General features: G+C 39.9%; 1 protein-coding gene across 7 annotated transcripts; it reads left to right on the top strand.

The window, feature by feature from the left end:
- Nucleotides 1-1,308: 1,308 nt before the first annotated feature.
- TMEM267 (transmembrane protein 267) lies at nucleotides 1,309-25,958 on the top strand. 7 transcript variants are annotated; one of them, XM_078066700.1, is made up of 6 exons: nucleotides 1,826-1,872; nucleotides 4,170-4,284; nucleotides 9,376-9,562; nucleotides 11,205-11,298; nucleotides 13,698-14,085; nucleotides 16,800-25,958. In XM_078066700.1, the coding sequence occupies exons 5-6, from the start codon at nucleotides 13,774-13,776 to the stop codon at nucleotides 17,133-17,135; spliced, it is 648 nt and encodes a 215-aa protein (XP_077922826.1). In that variant the 5' UTR covers nucleotides 1,826-1,872; nucleotides 4,170-4,284; nucleotides 9,376-9,562; nucleotides 11,205-11,298; nucleotides 13,698-13,773; the 3' UTR covers nucleotides 17,136-25,958. The 7 variants fall into 7 exon arrangements, with proteins under 7 accessions (XP_035923099.2, XP_077922826.1, XP_077922829.1 ...); XM_078066703.1 differs by lacking the exons at nucleotides 9,376-9,562; nucleotides 11,205-11,298 and having other exon boundaries at nucleotides 16,800-17,136; nucleotides 17,292-25,958; XM_078066702.1 differs by lacking the exon at nucleotides 9,376-9,562.

Here is a 25,958-nt window from a genome sequence, read left to right as displayed (position 1 = left end):
CACGCATCTAAAGAGACTTCAAGATTAGACCAATATAGCAGAAATGTTCTAATTAACTTCTGATTTCTAGAAAAGACCAGCTTCTTGACATAAAAGAAACAACAGAGGAAACAAGGAGAAAAAGAACAAAGCAAGCAGAGCATAGATTAGGAGTGATAATGTCAATGATTTGAATGGGCACAATGTTCTCTTGTTAGCTCTTCTCACCCCGGGCTCCTTGCTACCTTCAGGTTTCAGCACAAATTACCACTTCTTCAGAAGGGCCTCCCCCACTTAGTCTCTACTACATCACCCTATTTATTTCCTTTACAGCACATACTACAGCCATCCAACTTTTGTCTCTTTGTGGTCTAGATCCTCCACTAGAACTTGAGCTCCATAAAGTCATTTTGTAGCCTGTTACCAAGCATTGCGCTTGGCACAAAGAGCATTCAGTATGTGTTGTATAAATGAATCAGTGCCTTTGGGCTGTAGAGTGATTACAGAGAAAAGAATTGTAACAATTTCGTTGTTTTGGTTGCAGGCAGCCATCCATGTTGTTCTTCAACAGCTCTAGTAAGCCTAGAGTATAAGACATGTACAGTGCTGCCATAAGGGCAATGCGAAATTGTTACTGCATTCAGACAGACAAACTGTCCTTAACATGACTAAAAGCACCCCATATTGTGGTTAATGTGTTCTTTGTAATTAGCTTTTAAACTATGTGGGTTAAAATGTGTGTCATTTTCCCCCTCAGTTGAGTCTTTTCCACTAAGAACCAAGACAAGCAATGAAAAGTTCTAGCATTGAGAAACTGAGCCACGCTTTAGGGTTCTGTGAGAGAGAGGCCTAGGAGTTTGCTTGAGATTGAAGATCTCACTTTCTACTATAGAATTGTCTTTCAACTGTAAAATTAATATAACCCCACTACTGCCGTTGCTTTCCATCTCACCCTTGTTTTGAGAAACTAGGTAGGAAGAAGAAAGCAATACACCTTTTTGAGACTATTCTTTTGCACCAGTGCTTCCTAGAGCCGATGCCAAGCTAGACATCTCCTTGGTGCTCACTCAGGCGGAAAGGCAGGCTGGGACCTGGTCATAGTCCCATTAAAAAGCTGCATGTTGAGTCCGGTTAATTAGGGTCAAGCTACCTTTTATGCAGTTCTTTTTCCAACTCCTGTGCGTTTAGTAGTCATGATTAAATGGTCCAGCTCTATCTGCTGCCACAATAAAGTGGTAGCCCCCCACCGTCTGTCCACAAAGTGGCAAAGAATAATTATCAAGAAATCCCCAAGGGGGCGTTGGAGCGCTATGAAGAAGCGGCGGATCCGCCGGATCGCGCGGTCCCTCCATCTCGTGGAAAAACTCCGGCGCCCAACCTGAAAGACCCGGTAAAGGAAGCCGGAAATTTCTCTATCCCTTCGAGACCCAAGATGGCCCGTGGCTCCTCGCTCAAGGTCTGGGTGTTGGGCCCGCACATCCAACATTAGGTGAGGTCACTTCGTCCCCAGCTTCCCAGCCGCCAGTAAGGGTGCGTCGTATGTCGGCTGCTAAGTCTGGGGCACGGCGCCGGCAAAGCCAAGAACGAATGCTCAGGTTTGACAGAGGAAACCAACAAGGCACTTTGCACTTCTCACCCCGCTGTCCCAAAGGTTTCCTTATGGGGCACGGCGGGGAAGAACTCGTAGTACGCTCCACCTCCTCCAAAGAAAAAACCCAGCTATCGGTTCTCGTCCGTTAGGCATGGGGCCGGTATCCCGGCATCCTCTCCGCCGACGTTTGGGGGCTGGAGCCGCTCTGGCCGGCGGCCGGCTTCTCTATGGTGCCGGCCGCGGGGAGGGGAAAGGGGCGGGGCCGCCGTTAGCGCTGCGGGCTTCAGGCTGGAAAGACGAAGGTGGGCGCGGCTGAGCTCGGAGAGGGCCCGGGCGGGAGGGGGACGGAGTGGACTCCGCCAAACTGCGTCCTGAGGTGGGAAGACGAAGCCCCAGGTTCCAGATGGGGAGGGCGTGAAGGGGCGGCGAGCGCGCGGGACTCCAGAGGCAGCGCGGTGTGCTTGACCGCCGGCACTGTCCGACGATCCCGGGATGTGCGCGAAGGTCCGGCTCCTTCCTCCGGCTTCGTGGAGCCTTCGAGATTCCACAGGCACCCAGTCCTCGCCTAGGCTCTGTGTCCCTGGCGTTAAAATGTAAAAGCTAAGCGGGGTGACGGGGTTCTTGTCGGAGTTGCCCATTGCCCTCTTTAACAGGCACGAGAGTCCCAAGCGCCCCGGGTCCCTGAAGGCGTGACTACTGTTAAGTGTGACAGGATCCCTTCTTTGCATAGGAAATGCTATGACGCCAGGGCTTCCTGCCCTATTTTCTTAATGGGCATTTTAAAATTACTGCATCACACCAGCCTTGGGAAAGAATGATTTGGGGAATTTGCTGAGACTCGATAAATGTTTAAATTCAGAATTGTATGTTTTATTCCTAATGGTGTAGGAACTAAACAAAAGTTTCTGTGAAACTGAGCAGGATTTGTGTTTCTTTCCTTTGCAAATTAGCTGCATTTGGCATCTGCTTTAGGTATTATAGCATTAAAAAATTAAATATATTAGGGGCGCCTGGCTGGCTCAGTCGATGGAGTGTGTGACTCTTGATCTCCGGGTTGTGAGTTTAAGCCCCACATCCGGTGTAGAGATTACTTTAAAAAATTAAAATTTAAAAAAATTAAATATATTAACTTTCACAGCACTGACATTGAAAAAGACTTATTTGTAAAGCAATACTAAAGGTAGTTATCAGATTTTAGACTGCTTTTACCTCAGGTTTTTGTAAACATTTGTGTGATGGGAAGAGTGAAGCAGATGATATTTATTTTGGGAATTTGTTAGTTCTTTGTTTTGGCAGAAAGATTTGTCTAAGATTATTAACAAACTGTATAATAGTGCATAACTAAAGTGACTGGCTAATTATGTTTGTGGAGTTAAGGAAAGGGAAGATTACTACTATGTATACTTAAAAGGCCCCATAGTTGATGATATTTTACTATAATGGAATGGGGTGTGGCAGTTTGACCATCGTAGAAAGTGGCTGCAAGTCATAAGGACATGTTAGGCTATTATGAGATAAGAAGTCATCCCCAAAATATTTTTAGTTCATAGGCTGAGGGTTGCTTACCTGCTTACCCCTTGTATTAGTATAATGAAATATTTATTAAATACCTTCAGCACATTAGATTTTATGCATGAGAGGCTTAACAGAAAATTACAATTATTGGGCGCCTGGGTGGCTCAGTTGGTTAAGCGACTGCCTTCGGCTCAGGTCATGATCCTGGAGTCCCAGGATCGAGTCCCGCATCGGGCTCCCTCCTCAGCGGGGAGCCTGCTTCTCCCTCTCCCACTCCCCCCTCTCATGTGCTCTCTCTCTCTCTCTCAAATAAATAAATAAAATCTTTAAAAAAAAAAAAAAAAAGAAAATTACAATTACTACTCTTAAGGGAACTACCCAACAAAAGTAAGTATGTAGAATAAACAAAGTTATGTTACAGTTTTTGAGGTTCCAGTGTCCATTCTATTTGTAGGGGAGTGGTAGGAAGTGGAAAAAGGAAGAAAAAGGTATGAAGAAAAATGGGTACACTTGGGTGTCTAAGAGACAGTAAATAAAAGGCAGTACACTTATAAATGTTCTTTCTCCCCCCCCAAAAAATGTTTTTTTTCTTATCCTCATACTCAAAATCTAAGCTAAAGATGTTAAATATGTGCCCTAATAGAGTGGAATAGATGTCAGAATTGTGTTTCTGGGACCATAATTATACCTTTATAAAAATGGAAAGAGTATTGTGTTAGATACCTATTACTATATAACAAATCACCCCAAAACTTAGAGGCTTTAAACATTTAACAAGTATTATCTCACTGTGTCTGTGGGCTAGGACTTTGCAAGAGGCTTAGCTGGGTGATTCTGGCCCAGGGGCCCATGCAGTTGTAGTCCAGATGTTTGCAGGGCTCTAGTCATCTACAAACTTGACTGGGGCTGAAGGATCTCCTTCCACGTTCACTCATTAGCTTTTTGTTCCTCTGTCATCAAGCAAGCTGCTGTATACTCTCCATTTATAAAATGCATTTCGTGCTGCCCCATTATGTGTATGTGTTCCTATTCATAAACCATGATAGAGTTATATTATTATAAACAATAAGGTTTTCTTTTTCAGGTCACTAAATCTGGATCATCATTTAAAGACTTGAAGTGATCTTTTGATGTTTCACTTTGCTCGTAACACATCATTAGCCTCCCCATCTTTTTAAAATCTGAACTTAAAACACAAGGTTAGTAACATTTAAATATATTTGGGGTGATGAAAATTGTTTCAAGAGTAAAAGAAGATGGGTGTAATGCAGTGGCTTTATAGTGGCATCATGCAATTTGCAATTAAGTGGATAATGACCTCTTATTTTTGTCCCCTTTCTGGGATAAGATTTGAAAATAAATTTGTAATAAATGCAGATATAAGCATAGTTTGAGTGGCAGCAGAGCTTTTCTCTTGAACTTCTATGTAAGTGTGTCCAGCCTACATTCTTACGCTCTTTCACCTGAGTGACCTTCTTTCTTCTTTGGGCTAATTTGCAGGCCACAGCTTACTGAAGGAGGGGAATGTTTCTGCTAGTGTAGCACTTCTCTGGCGTGGTCATTCATTGAAATTTGTGTGTCCCAGTTCCCATCCAGCTAAGTGGATACTGGCATCTGTCTTTGGTTCAAAGGGATATTTTATAAACTTTAAAATTATATGCACCGAACCTTTAAACATGTTGACTTCTTTATCCATGCAAGTGTCAAGAGTTTATTTCGTAAAGTAAAAACAAATGCTTCATAATTTATGGGACTGTCAATCCTGAAGTTTATAGAAAGGTTTCATGACTTGGATGTATCTTTTGCCTTTTTTACATTTTGGTCTTGCTTGAAAGTACTTTGAAATCACTCATTTCCTCATCCTGGAAGAATCTGTACACTTTAACCCAATCTTAGTGCTTTTCAGAACAATTTTCATTATTGCAAATGACCAAGAATTTGAGGATTGTTGTAGACTCCATTATCATTAACAAAACAGTTATTCAGTGCAAAGCAAGTTTTCTTCACCATATGAAAGAATTAAAGGTGTCTGTATAACTTTATTTCACCTGGAGATATAGAAATCTTTTGTACAGACTTTGCATGTGTCAACTAATACATAAATATGAACAAATTATTTTTATATTATCAGTTTGACTTATAAGAATTGTATAAAATTTTATTAATGTTTATTGATGTTATATATGCTAATATTTTTATTAATATATATTTTTAATGTTATAAGTATGTTTCTACTTTTCAAAAATTATACCTTTAAGATACTGACTTTAGCATCATGGTCTGAGTTGTTTAATGACTTCTGACTAATTTCAGAGTAGCTTTATTTGTTTTGTGGTCATAATAGAAAGACATTAGAAATCTTTAGGGAGGGGCGCCTGGGTGGCTCAGTCATTAAGCGTCTGCCTTTAGCTCGGGTCATGATCCCAGGGTCCTGGGATCTCGTGCTACCCAAGCACCCATAATTCCCTAAAGATTTCTTTCTTTTTTTTTTTAAAGATTTGTTATTTATTTATTTGACAGAGAGAGAGACAGCTAGAGAGGGAACACAAGCAGGGGGAGTGGGAGAGGGAGAAGGAGGCTTCCCGCTGAGCAAGGAGCCCGATGCAGGGCTCGATCCCAGGACCCTGGGATCATGACCTGAGCTGAAGGCAGACGCTTAACCCACTGAGCCACCCAGGCACCCCATATTTGCTTATTTTTAAGTGATTTTTGATATATATTGTCAAATTGTGTACTAGAAAATTATACTAACTTATACTCCTGTTAATAAACAGAACGAGTGATCATCTTCCTACCACTACTAACAGAAAGCATTAGCAATCTTTTGTCAATTGTACATTGAAATACTGTTTTAATATAATTCAATTGATTGCTAATAAAGTTGAAACCTTCTAATAATTTTTTTTGATCATTTGTATTTCTTCCTTTTCCAAATTGCCTTTTGATAGACATTGCCCACTTTATTATTGGAATACTGATTTTTTCCTCTTAATTTTAAGAGACCTTAATAAAGTAAAACTTTGAATCTTTCCCCATCATAAAGAGAATCACAATTCCTCCATTGTCTTTAACTTTGCCATGTATAAGTTTTATATTCTTATGTAGTCATGTCTATCAATATTTTAAAAATAATTTTGAGGGACACCTGGGTGGCTCAGTCGGTTAAACATCTGCCTTTGGCTCAGGTCATGATCCCGGGGTCCTGGGATCAAGTACTGCATCGGGCTCCTTGCTCAATGTGGAGCCTGCTTCTCCCCTCTGCCTGCCGTTCTCCCTGCTGGTACTGTCTCTCTGACAAATAAATAAAAAAAATTTTTTTTAATAAAAATAATTTTGAGCTCCTCTCTAAAAGTCAAGCTAGCTCGACTATGTAGAAGTCTGTTTACAAATTCATGTAAATATCCCAAACTTGATAACCAAACTGATTACAAAAGCTATCTAATCATAGACATTTTCCAGGGCTAGTCAATGACATTGATTCCCTTTGTTAATTTAACCAGGGAAATGTTCTATCATGTTGCAAAACTCTGATCCGTGTGGATGTGACATTTTAAAACCTAGAGTTGTTTGATTAAACAACTCTACTGTATTGAACTATGCGTTGCACAGATTGAAAGGAGATGATCCATTCTCAGGTTTCGTCTGATGATTGACTCTCTCCAGTATTACTTAGCAATTAAAGCCTAACAGACTGACTACTAGTGTGGACGGCTCTTCCTGTCCAGCATAGTATATTTGTGAGTATGCTGTTCTAATGCAACTGGAAGAAACAAAGAGCCCACTTTCCACAATATGTGCTGAGAAGGCCAAATACTGTCTTTTCCAGCCTCCCCTGTAGCTAGTCATGTGATGTAGGCCCAGCCAATCAGACACATACCCTGCCCCATCCAAATAGTGTATGAGTTCAAATAAGCAAATACAGTCAAGAGTCTTCCACGGCAGCAGTGGACAGGGTAGCACTGACTCAGTGCCGGTGGTAATACCTGGTGACAGGGGGTTAGGCAGTGTAAGCTGGGCTCCGTGCTGGGGAGGTCTTCATCAGACCAGTTGTCTGGTGTCATTTTCACTGAGGTGCTCGAGGCATAACTTTGAGGCCTGATTCTTGAAACCTGGCTGTGATTTCCCAGTATCCTTTTAATAAATTTGTTTTTTGCATTTACTGCCAGAGTGTTTTCTTTTCCATGCACTTAAGAATCCTAACCGATACAGGATCAGAGTTAAATAATAATTGTTCCTCTACCAATTTAGAATTATATACACATTCCCCACACCCCCATACACACACTTATTTGATTTCTAGACTTTGTGTTCACCTTTCAGTACTTACGTTACTCTGCTTTTCCAAGTTTATTGGCATTAACTCTTTTAAATGAAATTTAGAAACACTTTGTGAAGTTCCTAAAAGAAAATCCCTTTATGATTTTAATTAGATTAATATTAAATTTATAGATGATTTTATTTGAGGAGAATAACACCATCAGTGTCTTCTTACTCAATAAAATGGTCTGGCTCTTGTATTAGTTACATTCCATCAAAGAAGCAGAACTACTTTGCCTGGGATTTAGACAGGGGTTAGACATTCTGTAATTGTGGGGACTGGGAAAGCAGTCTGGACAGACTCCTGCCTCTGAGTCTGTTGTTGAGCCTGAGGGGGTTACAAGCCAGCTAGACAGACACAGTCGAGAAGGGAAAGTGGATGTGGAGGAGAGCAGGGACAGAATGGAATCTGCATTGGCTTCTCACCAACTCCAGTTTTGATGCTGTGGGTGATGATCTACCAGGAGAGGCTAACACCCTTGACCCGGGGATTGCACATGCAGACCCAGGATTTGGAGAAGCTGAAGGAGCTGCAGGCCAGTCCGCTTCCCCATGCCAGCAAGGCAAGCTAACAGATCATGTGCAAGCTCCACATGCAAGGAAGAACTATACAAGAACTTTACAAGGAAGGGAATTGAAAAATGTGCTTCCAACTAAGCTGAGCTAACATAGTATGAAGCCACCAGAGCTCGAAAGAACTGATTGATCTTTTGTGTCCTTTAATACAGCTTTGTTGTTTTCTTCACAAATATTTCCTGTTTAGTTTATTCCTTGGTATTTGGGTTTTTATTGCTGTTGTGAATGTTTTTTCCCACTTTTTTCTTATGATGATTGCTTATATATTATAAAGATTATTTTAGTATTTATCTTGAATTAGCCACCATTTGCAACTTAAATTCTAATGGTTTTCAATGGATTCTCTTGAATAGGCAGTCATTTCACTTGCCAACTAATGTAATTATCCTGTTCTTCCTGGTAAGGTAATGATACATTTCCTTCCCCCCCTCCCTCCGTCCCTTCCTTGCCTCGTTAAGTGGAATGAAACTGCCAGAACAATATTCTGATAGCTTTACTGTTTCTAACTTTTAAGGTAATATTTCTTGGTTTTCATGATTTTGGTTTCTGGTAAACTAGTGTTTCTCAATGTTTAGTGAATATAAAAATTACTTGGTAGTCATACTTGCTAAAAATGCAGATCCCAGGAATGGATATTACATTTTGCTAAATGCCGTTTAAGTATTTAATATGCAGTTCCTGCTGGATAACAGATCCAGTATATGAAGATTTTTCATGAATTCATTCAACACTTATTGAGCACTTAGTATGCATGAAAGATATAGTAGTGAACAAAGTTGACTGAGTCCTTGCTCTCTGAACTTTTGTTTTCCTTCCTGAAATGTGTACAGAGCATAAATACTTGAAAACAAGTATTTTGGCTCTAAAGGTATTACTTGTACCATCATTTAAGCTTAGTTTCTTTGAGCTAACTAGGCCACTCTATTCTTTTTAACCAGGTCCCATTCCCCCTGCTTATGTTCCCTCTCTCGCTGTGTCTCTTTCTGTCAAATAAATAAAATAACTAAAATCTTAAAAAAAAAAAAAAAAGTGATGAATTATATTGCATTGTGGTCAGAGAATTTGGCCTGAACATTTCCAGTATTTAGATTTTATTGAAGTTTTTCTTGTGTAGTTTTCATTGTGAAACTTCATTGTGAAGTTTTTCTTGTGTAGAGTAAATGGGTAGTTAACTTTTGTAAATGTTTCATGGACAATTGGAAAGAATGTGTTTTCCATGTAAAATGTGTAATTTTAGACCTGCATATGAAATCAAACTTGTAATTATATTATTTAGATTATCTATACCTATTTTTGGCTACTTTATATAATTTACATATCTTACCTGTTTGTGGTTTGTCATGTAAGCATCTTTTTTTTTAAAGATTTTATTTATTTATTTATTTATTTATTTATAGAGGGAGAGCAAGAATGCAAGAGAGAGCATGAGCCGGGGGAGGGACAGAGGGAGAGGGAGAAAGATTTTCAAGCAGACTCCACTCTGAACACGCAGCTTGACTCAGGGCTCGATCCAACGACCCTGAGTTCATGACCTGAGCCGAAATCGAGTCGGACGCTTAACCAACTGAGCTACCCCAGTGCCCTGTAAGCATCTTATATAACTTTATTTTATCCCTTTTAGTACCACTAAGTCTTTTGCCATGAATTTTGTATTTGATATTAATATTACCACGGCTGCTTTATTTGGCTTGTATATTCTAGATATATATTTTCTCATCTCTTTATTTTGTATATTGCTGAGACTTTTTGTTTGAGATATTTTCTTATGAACAATAACTGGGATGTTTCCTTTTGTCCCAATCTGTTTCTTTATAGATAAATTTAATACGTGTGTGTTTGATGTTTGGTCCCTTTTACTCTTTTGGGGGGTTGGGGTGACAGTAAATTCTTTTTTCTTTTTTTTCCTTTTATGTTTTGCTGTACTGATCAAGTTTTCTTTATTCCTCTTCTGTCTTCCTAGTGATTTAGAAGTCCTGTTCCTCCATCCTTTTTCCCCCAGAAATTGTATATAGCTGTTATAATTTCAAAGGCAAAATTATGAAATTCATGATTGTCACAGAGGTGCCATAATTTAGTTTATGTAGAATCCTACAGTCATAATCCATTTCTCTCAGAGCTTTAGTAATGTTGCCCCACAGTATTTTGGCATTTATTGTTGGTATTAATCACATTTTCCTTTTGCAGATAACCTTTTTGGCTGGGGCGGGGCAGGATTTGGAAACTCTAAAGGATTTTATGTTTATCTTTTGAATTTATTTTTTTCTTTCAGTGCTTAACTCTTTGTCATTTTTTTCCCCAACAAGCTTTGAGAAAATTCTTCAAAAATGTTCTTATTCACTAATTGTGTTTTTTGAAGCATTCATTTTATTATGCATTGTTCCTGTTGAGCTTTTATTTGGGCAATCAGACTTTTCATCTCCATAAGCTCTTGTTTTCAGAGTGCTCCTTTTACATGAAAGCCTGCTGTTGTTATTGACAATAAAATATATTCTCCTAACTTTTTAACATCTTTGTTGGAGTATAATTGACATAACATTTTGGTACATTTTGATGTATATATGAAACTATAAACCATGAAACTATCACCACAATCAAGATAATGAACACATCTGTTCCCCCAAAGTTTCTTAATGCTCCTTTTTTATCCTTCCAGCCCCACTGATCTGCTTTCTGTCACTTAAATTGGTTTACATTTTCTTGAATTTTATATAAATGGAATCATGTTCTGTACTCTTTTAAAAATATTTCCAAATGAAAATTTCAAATATATAGAAAAGTAGAAGATAATATAATGAACTATAGTATATCCATTACCTATATTAAACAGTTATAACATTTTCCATACTTACTTCATTTATTTACTTTTTAAAAATTAAGACTTTCTTTTTTATTGCAGTTCTTGGTTTACAGAAAAATTGAGCGGATTGTACAGAGTGTTCCCATATGTTACTTCTCCCTCCACACACATTTCTCCTTATTACTAACATTCTGCATTAGTGTGATACCTTGTGACAATTAATACACCAACATTGATATATTGATTGAAGTCTGTAGTTACATGAGGGTTCATTCTTTGTGTTGTATAGTTCCATGAGTTTTGACTGTGTACTCTATTTTTCTTTTCTTTTTGTTTGGCTTATTTCACTAAGTATTATTTTGAAATTCATCAATGTTTTTGTTTGTATTACTTTTTTGTCTCTTTTTATTCCATGTTTTGTTTATCCAGTTGGGTTGTTCCAGTTTGGAGCTAATGTAGATAAAGCTGCTGTGAACATTCATGTACAAGTCTGTGTGTGGGTGTATGCTTGCATTTCTCTCAGGTAAATACCTAGGAGTAGAATGACTGAATCTATGATAGAAGTATGTTTAACATTTTGAGAAACTGAAAAGTGGTTTATCATTTTAAATGTCCTCCAGCAGTGTATGAGAGTTCTGGTTGCTCCACATCTTTTCTACGTTTGGGATGATAAATCTTTAATTTTAGTCATTCTAATTAGGTATGTCTTGTATCTCATTGTGGTTTTAATTTGCATTTCCCTAATAATTAATGAGGTTGAGCATATTTCATGTGCTTATTGATCACCTGTATATCATCTTTGTAAAGTACCTTTTCAAATATTTTGCCCATTTTTGTATTAGTTTTTCTATTATTGTGTTTCCAGAATTCTTTGTTCTAGATATAAATCCTTTATCAAATATGAGATATGCAGATATTTTCTCCCAGTCTGTGGGTTGTCTTTTCGTTCTCTTAACATAGTCTTTCAAAGAGCAGAAGTTCTTAATTTTGATGAAGTTCAACTTATCAATTTTTAAAAAACAGGTCGGCCTTTTGATGTTGCTTCTAAGAACTCTTTGCATAACCCAAGGACACAAAAATATTCTATGTTTTCTTCCAGGACTTTTATAGTTTTATGTTTTACTTTTAGTTCTGTGATCCATTTTGACTTAATTTTTGTATATGGAGTGAAGTATGGTTTGAGAGTCATTATTTTTGCCTGTGGATATCCGCTTGTTTCAGCACCATTTGCTGAAAAGACTATCTTTTCTCCATTTACTTGCTTTTGCATGTTTGTCAAACATCAATTGACAGTGTATGTGTGGACCTATCTCTTCTTTTAATTTATTTTATACATATATATTTTTTAAGTAGGCTCCACACCCAGTGTGAAGCCCAACACAGGGCTTGAATTCACAACTCTGAGGTCAAGACCTGAGCTGAGATCAGGAATCAGGTGTTCAACCAGCTGAGCCACCCAGGCATCCCTGTGTGGATCTATTTCTGATCACACTTTCTATTCTGTTTCATTGCTCTATTTGTCTGTCCTTATTCCAATACCGCACTGTCGTTAATTACTGCAGCTGTGTAAGCCTTGAAGTCAGATGGTGTAAGTCCTTCAACTTAGCTCATCTTTTTCCAAGTTGTTTTCCTGTTCTAGTGTTTTGTGTTTCCCTATAAATTTTAGAATATATATAATGAGCAATGGATAGTTTTTATTACAGAATGGAAGTGAATCATCCTTAATACATCATTTAGTTATTCTTTAGTCTCAGAATTAAAACAATACAAAACAAAAACTTCAGGTATCACATAATATTGATAACTTTAACTGGATGAATGATTTCAGTATTCTATGCCAGGTAAGTACTCAGCACAGAATTATGATTGCCTTTTTATATCAATTAAAGTTCTGTGGTTAGAGGCAACAGAAAAGAAAAAGGGATTTATTGGAAGAATCCTGGGTTAGCTCATAGAAGTAAAGTAAAGGGTAAGCTGTAAGAACTAGGGCAGCTCTGAAAAACTTAAAGATTGGACCTGAGGAGTTGATGTCCTTATGATTCTTTTTTCTTAGGCTGCTCCATGTAGTGGAGCCCAGGTCTGTAAGAAGAAAAGGAACTTTCTCCCACCAGCTCCACTTAGGAAAATTCTAGAAGGAAGTCTGATTGGTCCAGCCTGGATCACCTTAATCACCAGATTATTTATCACTAGTCTAATCACTACTGGAAAATGATGACTAATTAGTCATTACTAATTAATTACTACTACTGATAAGAGAGACAGAGAATTCTAATTGGTCAGCTCCAGAGTTTGGGTATTGTGATGAGCAGTTTTCCTAAAGGAAGGAGATGCTGTTTTCAGAAGTTTGGAAAATAGTTGCTGGGTACAGAGACACAATGGGTACCCACTACCATGTAGCACACATTGCTGAGAGATAGAACTATTTGATGACCTCAAAGTAATAGATTACAGTTGGTGGGCTTTCTTAAATTCACCTTGATACATACTAACGTGTAAACTGTTGTTCCTATAAAGCTAACCTATTCTCTTTGGGCTGCATGTCATATTGTATATAACATGTAAGAAGTACAGTTTTGTTATACTTGAAAGTTACTAGGAGAGTAGTCTTAATGTTCTCACCACATGCACAAAAAGGTAACTATGTGAGGTGATGGAGATGTTAACTAACCTTATTGTGGCCATCAGTTCACAATATGTCTGTATATGAAATCATCACAGTATACACCTTAAACTTAACAAGTATTATCTACCAACTATATCTCAATGAAGCTGGGAAAAATAAAATGAAATTACTGACAATGGTCAAAAAAAAAAAGAAATACCAGTTTTTACAGCTTGGTTTTGTATTTGTGAAATTATTGCTGAAGTTGTTTTGTTTAAATGTTACGTGGCATTAATCTTTTCCTCTGCTTTCTATTTTAGGGTGACTGGGAATGTAAACAAGAATAAGCTATTTGTTTCCTGATGGCTTTTAGTATATACTGACGGATTGTCTGGGATGGCATCTGAGGCTGAGAAGACCCATGCTTTACTCCAGTCTTGTAGCACTGAGTCTCTTATTTCCAGCCTTGGTCTGGGGATATTTTGCCTAGTAGCCGATAGACTTCTTCAGTTTTCAATAATTCAGCAAAATGACTGGCTTCAAGCCCTCTCAGATAACGCCGTACATTGTGTGATTGGCATGTGGTTGTGGGCAATTGTCATTGGAGTCAAGAAGACAACTGACTTCGGAGAAATCATTTTAGCTGGATTTTTAGCCTCTGTTATTGATGTAGACCACTTTTTTCTAGCTGGATCTTTATCTTTAAAGGTAAGAAGCATATATGTTTAATTTTTCTGGTCTTTAATTTCTTTAGCACCATTATATTGATCTTCACAGCATCATTTTAGAACTAGAGAAGATTATCCTTATTTTAAAATAAGAAAGCCCATTCATCCAACTTTTTTTTGAGCACTTAGTACTTCCTTGAAGGCGAACACAGACATGTTGCTAATCAAGTTATTGGCATCACCAAGGGCCAAGGATGCATACAGAGCTCAGGACTCACTAAATGTACCTGAGGAGTTCTGTGCGGGCTTTACAGAGCATGGTCCCTAGCCAAGTCTTGAAGGAAGCATTAATCAACAGGTTTAAAGTAATGGGGGTCATTGTCAGGGTTCTCCTGGGTCTTTTTTCACTGTTCTTTCTTCAGGACCACACTTATAATTTCCCCCTTGTTCTTCATGTTTCACAGTTAGTATGCGGCTTCTGAGTGTTCCATAACAGGGGAAGAGCTTTAAGATGATTCCTAGTCCTGGGGAATGACTTCATTGGATTCATTTCCCAGTCCCTTGTGGAGCCAAAGGTGTGCATTTCAATGGGCTGATTAGGGCACAGTTCCTGGTGAAGTTTGAGGAATTTCACTGAGGTGTTTAGCTATACAATGACCTATTAGCTTTGCAAATGAATGGAGCTTGAAATACAGTTAAGATCATATTTTCTAAGTGTCAACAGATTTGCCTGCCTTTTCCATGCTTATGACCTGTAAACACTCACAGAGCACGGACTTTGCTTTGTTCACCACTGGCCTGGAACAGTGCCTGGCTCATCTAGAAGGGGTTCAGTAGGTATTTGTTGAAAAAATGAGAAATGATCACTTCTTCCTTTTATGTGTCATATACCATGTATTTCTTAGAGGTTGTCTCACTTATTAAAAAACTTCAGTAAGGAATCAGTAATTCCTGATTAAAGACAAATTTTAGCTTTTTTGCTGTAGGTGAAGGCAGAATAACATTGTGTTTGAGATTGGAATCAGAAGACATGAGTTTGAATCCTAGTATGTGGTGTTAGAGCACTTTCTTGTCTCAATGTCTTCTTCTGTAAAGTGTGGATTCTGTCTTACTTACCTCACCTGGCGGTCATGGGTGTTAAATGAGCACATTAAAGGACAGACCCCAGCAAATAGTTCACAATAAATGTTAGAATAGAGATTGGGATAAACTACCAAGCATCATAAAAAGTGTGGTTCCTAAATACATTCATCTAGAATTTATCGTAAGGGAGAAGGAAGAATGTAGCGTAAACTCTTTGACTGATATTCAGTCAGTAGGTGAAAGTTAAAGACACGGGTTTAAGGGTCGTGTGACTGCACATGGTGAAGGTATAGTCTCTTTAATGGATGGCCTTGTATTTTAATGGTGGGAAGCTTATGCCTCTAATTTTTTTTTTATAGGTACCTAATTTTTTTTTTTACTCCTTCTTTTCCTCTTTACCACCCGGTGTCCAAATGATTCCCCACCCTTCCTTTTTGCCGTCTTCTGCCCCAGAACCAGTGCCTCTTAAAGCCTTGGAACATGCACACTTTTAAGTCCTTGCTTTGTAGCCAGTGCTCTGATCAACCAGGACCGTTTTCAGTGCTTCTCTTTCCAGTGGTAATTTTAGATCAATCGTAGGTCCCCTCATCTTTCCTGGCTTGTGGTGGGAGTGTGAGAGAAAGCGCACTGATGTGGTATGTATTTTAATACTTTAGAATATTTGAAGTTTTGGGCACTCTGGCTTCTGTCTATGCTGAGTGGGGTTTGGTATAGTTTTATTTGCCCTTGTCTGTAATGTTTTTGAGGATATGTGGGGAGATTCGGATTTAGGCAATCTTCACTGCCCTCGGCTTCCTTTTTATTTAGAAATTATCTAATTGAAAATTAGCCTTTAGAGTATGTGAGAGCAAAACCTTACTCAGGAATCATTCAGGGGGGCGCCTGGGTGGCTCAGATGGTTGAGCGTCTGCCTTTGGCTCAGGGCATGATCTCAGGGTCCTGGGGTCGAGCCCCGCATCGGGCTCCCTGCTCATCAGGGAGTCTGCTTCTTCCTCTCCTTCTCCTGCTCCCCCTGGTTGTGCTCTGTCAAATAAGTACATAAAATCTTAAAAAAAAAAAAAAAAATCATTCAGGGCTTGGTTAACCCTGAAATTTTCATTTGTTTAGTTACTGATTAAATGTTTTGTACTGGTTTAAAATTTTTACTGGAATTTAACTCAACTTTGTAATACTTATTTAAAATAATACAATCTTTCTAAATGTTGTTTTAAGTGCATTCTGAAAATATTCAATGCTAATATAAAGTGGTTACAACAAAAACATTTCCTTTTCATGCCCTTGTTAATAGAATATTTTATTCAGTTGTGAGATTTTTTTCAATGCTTAGAGGCCCCAGATAATTCTCTAAAACTCCAAATTTACACAAACCAGACGTTTGGGATATAAATTACATTTGTATTGTGACTTTTCTAAGCAACTAATAGGAAGCTTTAAAAAATTAATCACCATGTTCTTGAGATCTTGGTTTCATTGTTAATGCAGAGAATATCCCACTCACTCTTCTTTGCTTTATATGTAACAGATTTAATACATGTGTTCATAGGTGATGCAGAAAATGTTTGCATTGTATTTCTAATAGACTCGTAGAAGATGTTTTAGAATATTAAGAAGCATCTACCAAATTTTGTTTGCCAAGAGGGAAATGATACTAGCTACCGCTCTCCCCGGCAGGCTGCTTTGACTCTTCCACGAAGACCTGTTCTTCACTGCTCTACGGTCATACCAGTTGTGGTTCTGACCCTGAGGCTTACTATGCACCTTTTCAAGCTCAAGGACTCATGGTGCTTTCTTCCCTGGATGTTATTTATATCGTGGACCTCACATCATATCCGAGATGGAATTCGTCACGGCCTGTGGATATGCCCATTTGGAAAAACCTCTCCTTTGCCATTCTGGCTTTATGTCATCATCACCTCCTCTTTACCTCACATCTGTTCGTTCGTTATGTATTTCACAGGGACCAGGCAAATGATGTCTTCAAAACATGGGATCCATATTGACGTCTGAGGTAACCGTATGCCAGTCTTAGAGAAGCAGGTGGTTCTGATAATGATAATTAAGGGTGGCTGACATTATCAAGTGAATTTTTAACAACATACTATATTTATTATTATAATTCCTGAATCCTCTTGCTCAGGAGGCATGTACACTTTTCTTTTTTAGGGCACCTGGGTGGTTGAGTTAAGCGTCTGCCTTCGGCTCAGGTCGTGATCCCAGGGTCCTGGGCTCCCTGTTCCACGAGGAGCCTGCTTTTCCCTCTACTGCTCCCCCTGCTTGTGTTCCTGCTCTCGCTCTCTCTGTCTCTGTCTCTGTCAAATAAACAAATAGAATCTTTAGGGGGAAAAAAATATCTGATACTGAGAAACAAAACATATGTTTTTCAAAATGAAGGATTTTTAGGAAATTTGCTATTTCCTTTGTTCTTTCAGGTTGATCTGTTAAAAATGATTAACCTTTATTAGAGAAAGAAAATTTAGTTGCTATAAAATTTTACATTTTCATAGTTTAATGTTACTTTGGTATAAAAGTCAGTGTCCTGATGGCACTTGCTTTTTTTTCCCAGTACCATTTGTTGTCTTTAGATTTTCTTACACATTTGTGATTTGTAATGCTAGTGATTGTGTGCCTTATTCTCTGAGAAATGGTGAAGCAATGCCTTATCCAAAGCATATTTTTCTTATCTATTAAGTTAAACAGAGCTGTGTAAATTGTTGTAAAGGTTCACGTTCTTTAGTTTTTCTTTTTGTTGTTAACCAGTTGGTTGCAATCTAATTATGTTTTAGAATCTGTTAGATTTTACATCTGTTATCTTTCAAGAGCAATGATTGTGTCAGTTTGGTTGGTATAATAAATATTATATAGTGGGGGTAAATTTGAATAAGAGATTTTTTTTTAAGTATATAATTTCAGAAATCCATGGAAATAAAACATATATCTTGTATCACTTTTTCTGACTAAATTACAAAACTCTACTTTTTTCTTTCTCCATATTAAACAAAGGAATGCCATTAAAATATAGGGCCTTATATAAGAATATCACACTGGCATTTTGGGGGCTGTCCTCTAACTTTTTGTATTAGAATGGGAATTCACTTTGACCATGACTCCTTGCTTAAACAGTAACTACAGATTTTTTTTTTTTTTTTTCTAAAGATTTTATTTATTTATTTGACAGAGAGAGACACAGCCAGAGAGGGAATACAAGCAGGGGGAGTGGGAGAGGGATGAAGCAGGCTTCCCGCTGAGCAGGGAGCCCGATGCGGGGCTCGATCCCAGGACCTGGAATCATGACCTGAGCCGAAGGCAGACGCTTAACGACTGAGCCACCCAGGCGCCCCGTAACTACAGATTTTAAGTGTGGGTTTATCCTTGTTCCTTCCTCTACCATCAGAAATGCTCCTTGTCTTCTAAATAGTCTATAACAGTTGTGGTGGTAACCTCTAGAAATATAACAGCCAACTTCCCATGCCACCATTTTGTTTTTTTATCTTATTGAAAAAGTTTGTGTCAGTATAACATTATATTGAAAATAGGATTATATCTTGTTTGCATGTATGTGTTTTCTCCATCCACTAGATGTCCTCCATTCATTTAATGGAGGCTGGTCCACTGATCTGACCTTCCAGTCTACTGTGTTCTTGAGGCCTGTTAGTTATGCTAACTACTCAGAACTTCCACCATTGAATTGTTCTCTACTCATCCTCAAGCCTAGTTACCTTTAAGTGGTGGGCTAAGTTAAAACTCCCACGTATCCTCACCTCCTTTCTTCAACTTAGGCAGCCACCATCACTACCTCCAATCAGGCAGACACTCCCTGGCTCCTTTTTCTTTTGACAATTAACTTAGTTTTTCCCATTTTCCCAACTAAAGAGGAGAGGAAATAGGGGCTATCTGGTCCTTGCTCACTACTGTCATGGCTAAACCTTTTATCTACCACAGTTCTCAGTTTCTTTCATTTGATATCCCAATATATTACTCATTCTCAATCTTTACCCTCACAGGCTATCCTCTAAGACTCACTTTCACCTTCTTTGATGATATGAGCGCCTGGATCTCTTTTTTCCTTTTATTCCAACCCTTGATTTTATCCTCAGCCATCAGATAACTCACCTGAATATTCCCTTCTTCTTTAACCACTGACTCATCACCACATCACATCAGCCATGAACCAGTACAACAGTCCTCTGTACCTCTTTGGAGGACACTGCTCATTGCTGAGATCTCAAACATTGTTTACTTTTTCTAGACCAGTGGTTCTCAAACTCTAACATACATCAAAATCACCTGTAAGACTTGTTAGAACAGGGATTGCTTGAGATCTACCTCCAGAGTTTTGATTCCGTAGGTCCCAAGAATTTGCATTTCTAATGAGTTCTCAGTTGATATTGTGAAAGGTGAAATGAAATGGGGTCACTTGTGTCAAGGGGTTTTAAAATGCAGCCGGGAGGCCATTAAGGAGGTGGGCCTTTTGCACGTCCTCACTGATGGAACCATGAACTTTTGAACTGGGTCAGACTGCAAATATTCCAAGGACTCAGCCTGAACACCTGCAACTTGCTATAGTAAGAGACTTTGCTTAGCGATAGCCTTAGTAACCAATTATATTGGGTCAAGAGTAGCTTTCTGCTGTCAACACCAATAAAAATTCTTTGTAAACAACCTATACAAACTTTACTTTTTTGCTTTAAAAACCTGACTTTGCTCTCTAATGGGACACTATTTGGGTTACTACCCAAATTTGTGTACCCCGAATTGCAATTCCTTGACCCCAAGTAAACGTTCTTTCTTAATTATTGCCTCCTGACAATTTTAGGTTGACAATAGGACGCAGCTGTTCAGGAACCCCACTTTAAGAACCATGACTGTAGACCCAACCTGTTTCTTTAACTTCATTCCCTTCCCTCCTCTTCCTTGAGCCAACTCTTTGTCTTACCGATACCTTTAATTTTTCCCGACCTTCCTTTGCCCCCAGGTCCATCCAGTCCTGTGCTAGGTACATTTAACTCTGTTCCTGTCCTACCTATGCAGTGCTAGAGGTTACTGTTTACTGTTTCAGCACTCCAATGCCCAGCTATCCTCGTGTACTGTCCAATTAGCCAATCCATATAATCCACATAGTCTGCTTTCCCCAGTTCTGCTTTAGGCCACATGTTTTGAAAGTTGTTACGAAACCCTGCTGACTCGACCAGCTACCTAACTTCAACTGGGGTTTTAATAATACTTTGCTCACTACTGAACAATTTTTTTTCAAGTATGGTACCAAACAAGACAATCCCCGGAATATCTGACCCTATTAGATCCAGCCCCAAGCCAGGAAGCTCACAGCATTCCACTGATCTGAGAAATTCATACTGATATTCAATCTCTGCAGTTACTTTGCACTTTGCATAAACCCAAGGCATTGCCCACCTATGTCCCCTTGGCATTTCTTTACTTCCCAGGAATAATGATGCTAATTTAAGTGTTTCCGAGGCATTTTACCCTTTGCCTGACCTTGCAAGGAGTTTTTTGGCTTACATACCCAGCAGCATTAAGTAATGTTGCTTCGACATTTGGCAAGAGGAGGGGAATGTCAAATTCCAGCCCTAACCCCCATTCTGATCCCCCTCAGTACTCTGTGTGAGCTTTCAAAGAAAGTGCCCATCTGAATTCACACACCCTTTCTCATTATTTATTTATTATTATGAATATTTGAGAATCATTTCTCAAATATTCATTTGACTTAATTCAGGCCCCACCCAGGTTCCCAGGTCAGCAACATTGGTGCCATGCACGTAACGTGGAAGGCAGAGAACATTTTCCGAAGATATCTGGGTGATGCTAAATAAAGTGTAAATTGTGGGATAGTGGTTACATAACAGACCACATGCAGGTATAACATATCTAAATGACACAGGTCATACCTCACTACCCTCAGCTTTTGCACGAAGTCACAGGGAATGTTTGGAGCTTTTTAGAGTATTCGTGAGAGACCCTGCTATAAAAACCTCATTGTGTGCTGTAGAGGCCCTGCTCTTCTTGGAGAACCGTGTGTAAATACTACCCTTCCAACTTCCTGGACTGCCACGCTGTTTGCCCAGAGTCTGTAACAATTGTCCCTCAGTGCTGGGCCTGGTCTCCTGGCCAGCAGAGACTCTAGTGTTTCTCTAGATGCTAAACAGATTGGCACAGGACCGCTCTTTGTCAATCTGGCTTCATGAAGGGTGGCATGGAGCCCAGGCCAATCCTTCTGGAAAGGGCTCTGCCATTTCTCAGGGGTGAGACCCAGAGCCAATCACTCTGCAAGCCCTCTGCTCCCATTTTCACCTATCAATCCAAGGGAGATGGGATTAAAATAAACCTCAGGGGAATCTTTGAAAGGGTAAAAATACTACAAGAGTGAGAAGAAGGAATGGAGAGAGATGGGAAGCCTGTCTACTTGGCCTGCTTAGGGGTTATAGGGTGCATGCCTGTGTGTGTCCCGAATTACTCATCTTTTGCTTCTATAACAAATTACCATGAATTTAGTGGTTTAAAACAACATAAGTGTATTCTCTTACAGTTCTGCATGTCAGAAATCCAAAACAGGTCTCACTGGGTTAAAATCAAGGCATCAGCAGGGAGGTATTCCATCTGAGTTCCTAGGGAAGAATCTGTTTCCTTGGCTCCTTCAGCATCTAGATGGCCGCCTACATCCCTTGGCTAGTGGCCCCCTTATTCCATCTTCAAAGCTAGCAATGGTAGGTCAGTTTTCTTCACATGTGTCTTTCTGATCTTTGCACTACCAAACTCTTTCCATTGTCACCTCTCTCTCAGGCCACAGCTGGGAAGATTCTCTGATTCACAGATGCATGTGATTATCTTGAGCCCAGCTGGATAATCCAGGCCAAGTTCCCCATCTCAAGGTTCTTTATCACATTTGCAAAGCCTCTTTTGCCATGTAGGGTAATCTATTCACAGGTCCCAGGGATTAAGATGTGGAGATCTTTGGGGGCCATTCTTCTGCTTATCCCTAGAGATTTTTTTTTTTTTTTAAGATTTTATTTATTTGAGAGAGAGAGCACATGAGAGGGGGGAGGGTCAGAGGGAGAAGCAGACTCCCTGCTGAGCAGGGAGCCCGATGCGGGACTCGATCCTGGGACTCGAGGATCATGACCTGAGCCGAAGGCAGTCGCTTAACCAACTGAGCCACCCAGGCGCCCCCCTAGAGATTTTTAATTGTTGTTTTGTTGCTGATGGTTTTGTTTGTTTAATATGAGCTGGCAGGACACCTCTCACATACTTAAGACTGCTCTTTTGAGTCCTGTGCACGGGACCGGAATCTAACCCTGATATCTTTGGACAAGTCACATGTCCTTTTTTGAGCCAATGAGGAATAGGCCAAATGCCTTCCAAGACTCTCTTCCTGCTCTAACTTTCTATAATCCCAGCTCTTGTCCCAATAATGGTGGGGCTCCTCGAGTTCTGGGGAGATAACCTCCAACTTGTCTTGCCAGAGTTAAGTTTACTCTTGGGAAGATAATATCCTCCTTTGTTCCTTTGCTATTGACATTATGGTTCTGTTTGTCCTCTATTTTCTCCATGTAGAACTGTTGAATCTTTGTACAAACTATTTCTCTATTCTCCATGAAAAAAAAAAAGATTTAAATTCATAAAAGCCTAGGCCAATTAAACATCCATAGTTCATTTGGGTGAAAATGAATACAGTACTTGCCCTCATACAACACTGTTTCAGTTGGCCACTGAACAAGTGTTTGATGTTTCTACTCTGTAGCAGGTTTTGTATTAAAAAGTAATGTTCTGGGTGCCTGGGTGCCTCACTCGGTTAAGTGTCTGCCTTTGGTCATGATCCCAGGGTCCAGGATGGAGTCCTGCATCAGGTTCCTTGCTCAGCGGGAATCTGCTTGAGATTCTCCCTCTCCCTCTGCCCCTCCCCCCGTGCATTCTTTCTCTCTCTTTAAAATAAATAAATAAATCTTAAAAAAATTTAGTACACATTTGGGCATTTACCATATGGTCAGTTAAAGTAGAATGCTCAGTTGAGGCAAGTGGTAGCTTGGGATAATAGCCTCAGGATATTGGTTATCAAGCAACCAGTGCAAAAATATGTTAATGAACGGGATAGCCCTTTCTCATCACACCAGAAGTTCAAATGGGAATTAATCTTGTGGGGGCTGAACCGACAATATCCCTAACCTTTCTTCCCTACCCTTACCGTTTACTGAGCAGCAATACCTGGGCAGAGGAGGCAAGGACAGGGATGCAAATCTGCATGTCACCACAAGGCACCTGTGAGGATCGAGACGTGATTATTTCCATAGGGAGGTGCCAGAGTGGAGCATGGGGTGAAGGAGTGCTATGGGGAGAAGGCTACCGAAAGGGAAGCAGAAGCAGGAAGAGATGGGAAATGATGCCTGCCTGAGGATCCCTCTGAAGGCCCAGGGAGAAGTCCCTTCAGGAGGCTCAAGGGATAAGGCTTTTTCCTAGAGAAAGAATGGCTCACACAGTGTGTGTTCACTTTGAAGCAAAATGTGAGGAAGTACCGGGAAGATTGATTGATAGATGAGTTACTCCAGAGGTTACCAAACTTTCTTGGCTTACAGTTGGTGTTCTTAACGTCAGTGATTTTTTCACCATACCACTAGGCCAAAAGAAATACCAAGTAGCTCTGGTTATTTAGTTTGATCCAAATGACTTAATAGTAGTAGTTGGGTGGTGTCCAACAGACATCTGTTGTTTCCCTCAATAATTTAGAATATCCCACAACACCCCTAAGAGTTCATCCCAGCACCCCAGGGTGCCTTGGCACACAGTTTAGGATCTTCCTTACTAATTTGAATGCAATGGCAGCCTTCTTTTTAAAGGCTCGGGTGCTGGGAAGCATCAGTCCCAGACAAGACAAAGATCCAGCTGGAGACCTGTAAGGGTGGTTGTCTTGATTTGGCCCACTTGAGAGAGTAACAAAAGACTCACCCTGAGGAACAGAAAAGGATGGACCCTACCATAGGAATTAATATTGAAATTGTTGTTTCTCTTTCTCTCTTCCTCCACCAGCATGGGTTTCTTGAGGGCAGAGTCATTGTCTGCATCTCTTCCCTAGGGCTGTGCTCAGTGCAAGGAGGAAACTCGAACATTCCATTGAATAAATGAATGACTTGATGGTTATATTTACTTCATCCTTCCCTATTTTCTTAGAAGATAAGAGCTGACATGTCCTAGATAGTCCTACCTCAGGCATCTTCCCTGAAATGTCAGCCAAAAGAAAGAAAACATAATTATTCAGGTCAGCAAAGACCCGATAGGAGCTTAAAATTTCATTTGTTCTCCACCCTAAGGGAAATGTAAGGGGGAAAGGTGATCTAGGAGTATAAAAACAGGAAAAAGAAAGACATTACTGTTTTATTATTTAAGATTGTGGGGCCTTTTTCTTGATGCTTTTGAAGAACAGAATAGCTAAATTATTGGGATGGTTTGAGTACAGACTAGCTCTGAGATGGAGGACTCAATTGATCAATCTTTTGTGGAAGATTGACAGCAATATTTTAGGTCCTCACGTTCTTCTAGAACCTTGCCACTCACCACTGAGAGGTGAAGTCTATTTCCCCTGCCCTTCAACACGGGTAGGACTTTTTGACTATCCAGATGAATCGAATGCAGTAGAAGTGAACCAGTATAAATTCCAAGATAGGTCATAAAGGGCAATACAGCTTCTCCCTGACTCACTCTCTCACTCATGGGGCGCTCGCCCTTGGAAACCCACCACCATGCTGTGAGGAAGGCAAACTCGTCACACGGAGAGGCCCACGTAAGAAACAACTAAGATTCCCGGCCGACAGCCAGAGTCAAGTGCCTGTACAGGAATGAGTGAGCCCCTCCAGATGACTCTAACTTCCAGCCTCGAACCACTCGGGGTGATGCTGAGTGGAGCAGGTGTGAGCCATCCCCTGCCTGAAAAGTAGACTCATGAGCAAACCAAGTGCTGCGGTACTTAAGCTACAAATGTTGGCATATTTGTTGTTTAGCCTCAGGTATTGGAACATTGAACTCTTTTTTATCACTGTCTGTATTTGCCAGATGTATGCAGGGGGTAGCAAGAAACACAGAACGGGACAGAACTGGACATAGACCGCCTGGCTTGCATCGCTAGCGCCAACATTTATAAGCTCTATGACCCTGGGAAACTATTTAAACTTATGCCTCTGTTTCCTTATCTGTAAAAGGGAGGAAGAGTTCCTACTTCATAGGATTGTCCTGACCTAATATATGCAAAATGTTTGAAACAGTGCCTACTACAAAATAAGCTCTACTTAAGTATTAGATAGTATTGTGGTGGTGATGGTGGTTTTACAGTTGGCCATATTGGTGTGGTAGGCAGAATTCTAAGAAGAGCCTGGGAACTCGGGCCTCCTGGTATCCACACCACCGTACAATACCCTGGTCTTGAGTGCGGGCGGGACCTGGGAGTTGCTTCTGACCAATAGAATGTGGCAATGATGAAGGAATTTTGCAGATGTAATTGAAGTCCTTAAAGTTGACTTTAAGATAATCAAAGATGCGATTATCCTGGGTTGGCCTGATCTAATCAGGTGAGCTCTTTAAAAGAGGATCTGGAGATCAGGGATTCTCCTGCTGGCCATGAGGAAGAAGCCACCATGAGTTCAACTGCAAGGCAATGAATGCCAACTACCCCATGGGCTCGGAAAGGAGCCCAAGCCTCAGATGAGACTGGGGCCCTGGCTGATACTTTGATGGCAGCCTGGTGAGATCCTGGCCAGATGATCCAGTTGAGTCACACTTGACCCCTGACCCATGGAAACTGCCAGCTAATAAAGAAACAGATGTTTTAAGTCA

This window comes from Halichoerus grypus, chromosome 2 (genome assembly GCF_964656455.1).
Source record: "Halichoerus grypus chromosome 2, mHalGry1.hap1.1, whole genome shotgun sequence".
NCBI classification, from domain to species: Eukaryota; Metazoa; Chordata; class Mammalia; order Carnivora; family Phocidae; genus Halichoerus; species Halichoerus grypus.
The sequence above is the reverse complement of the archived record's forward strand: the minus strand, read 5'-3'. Positions and strand labels throughout refer to the sequence as shown.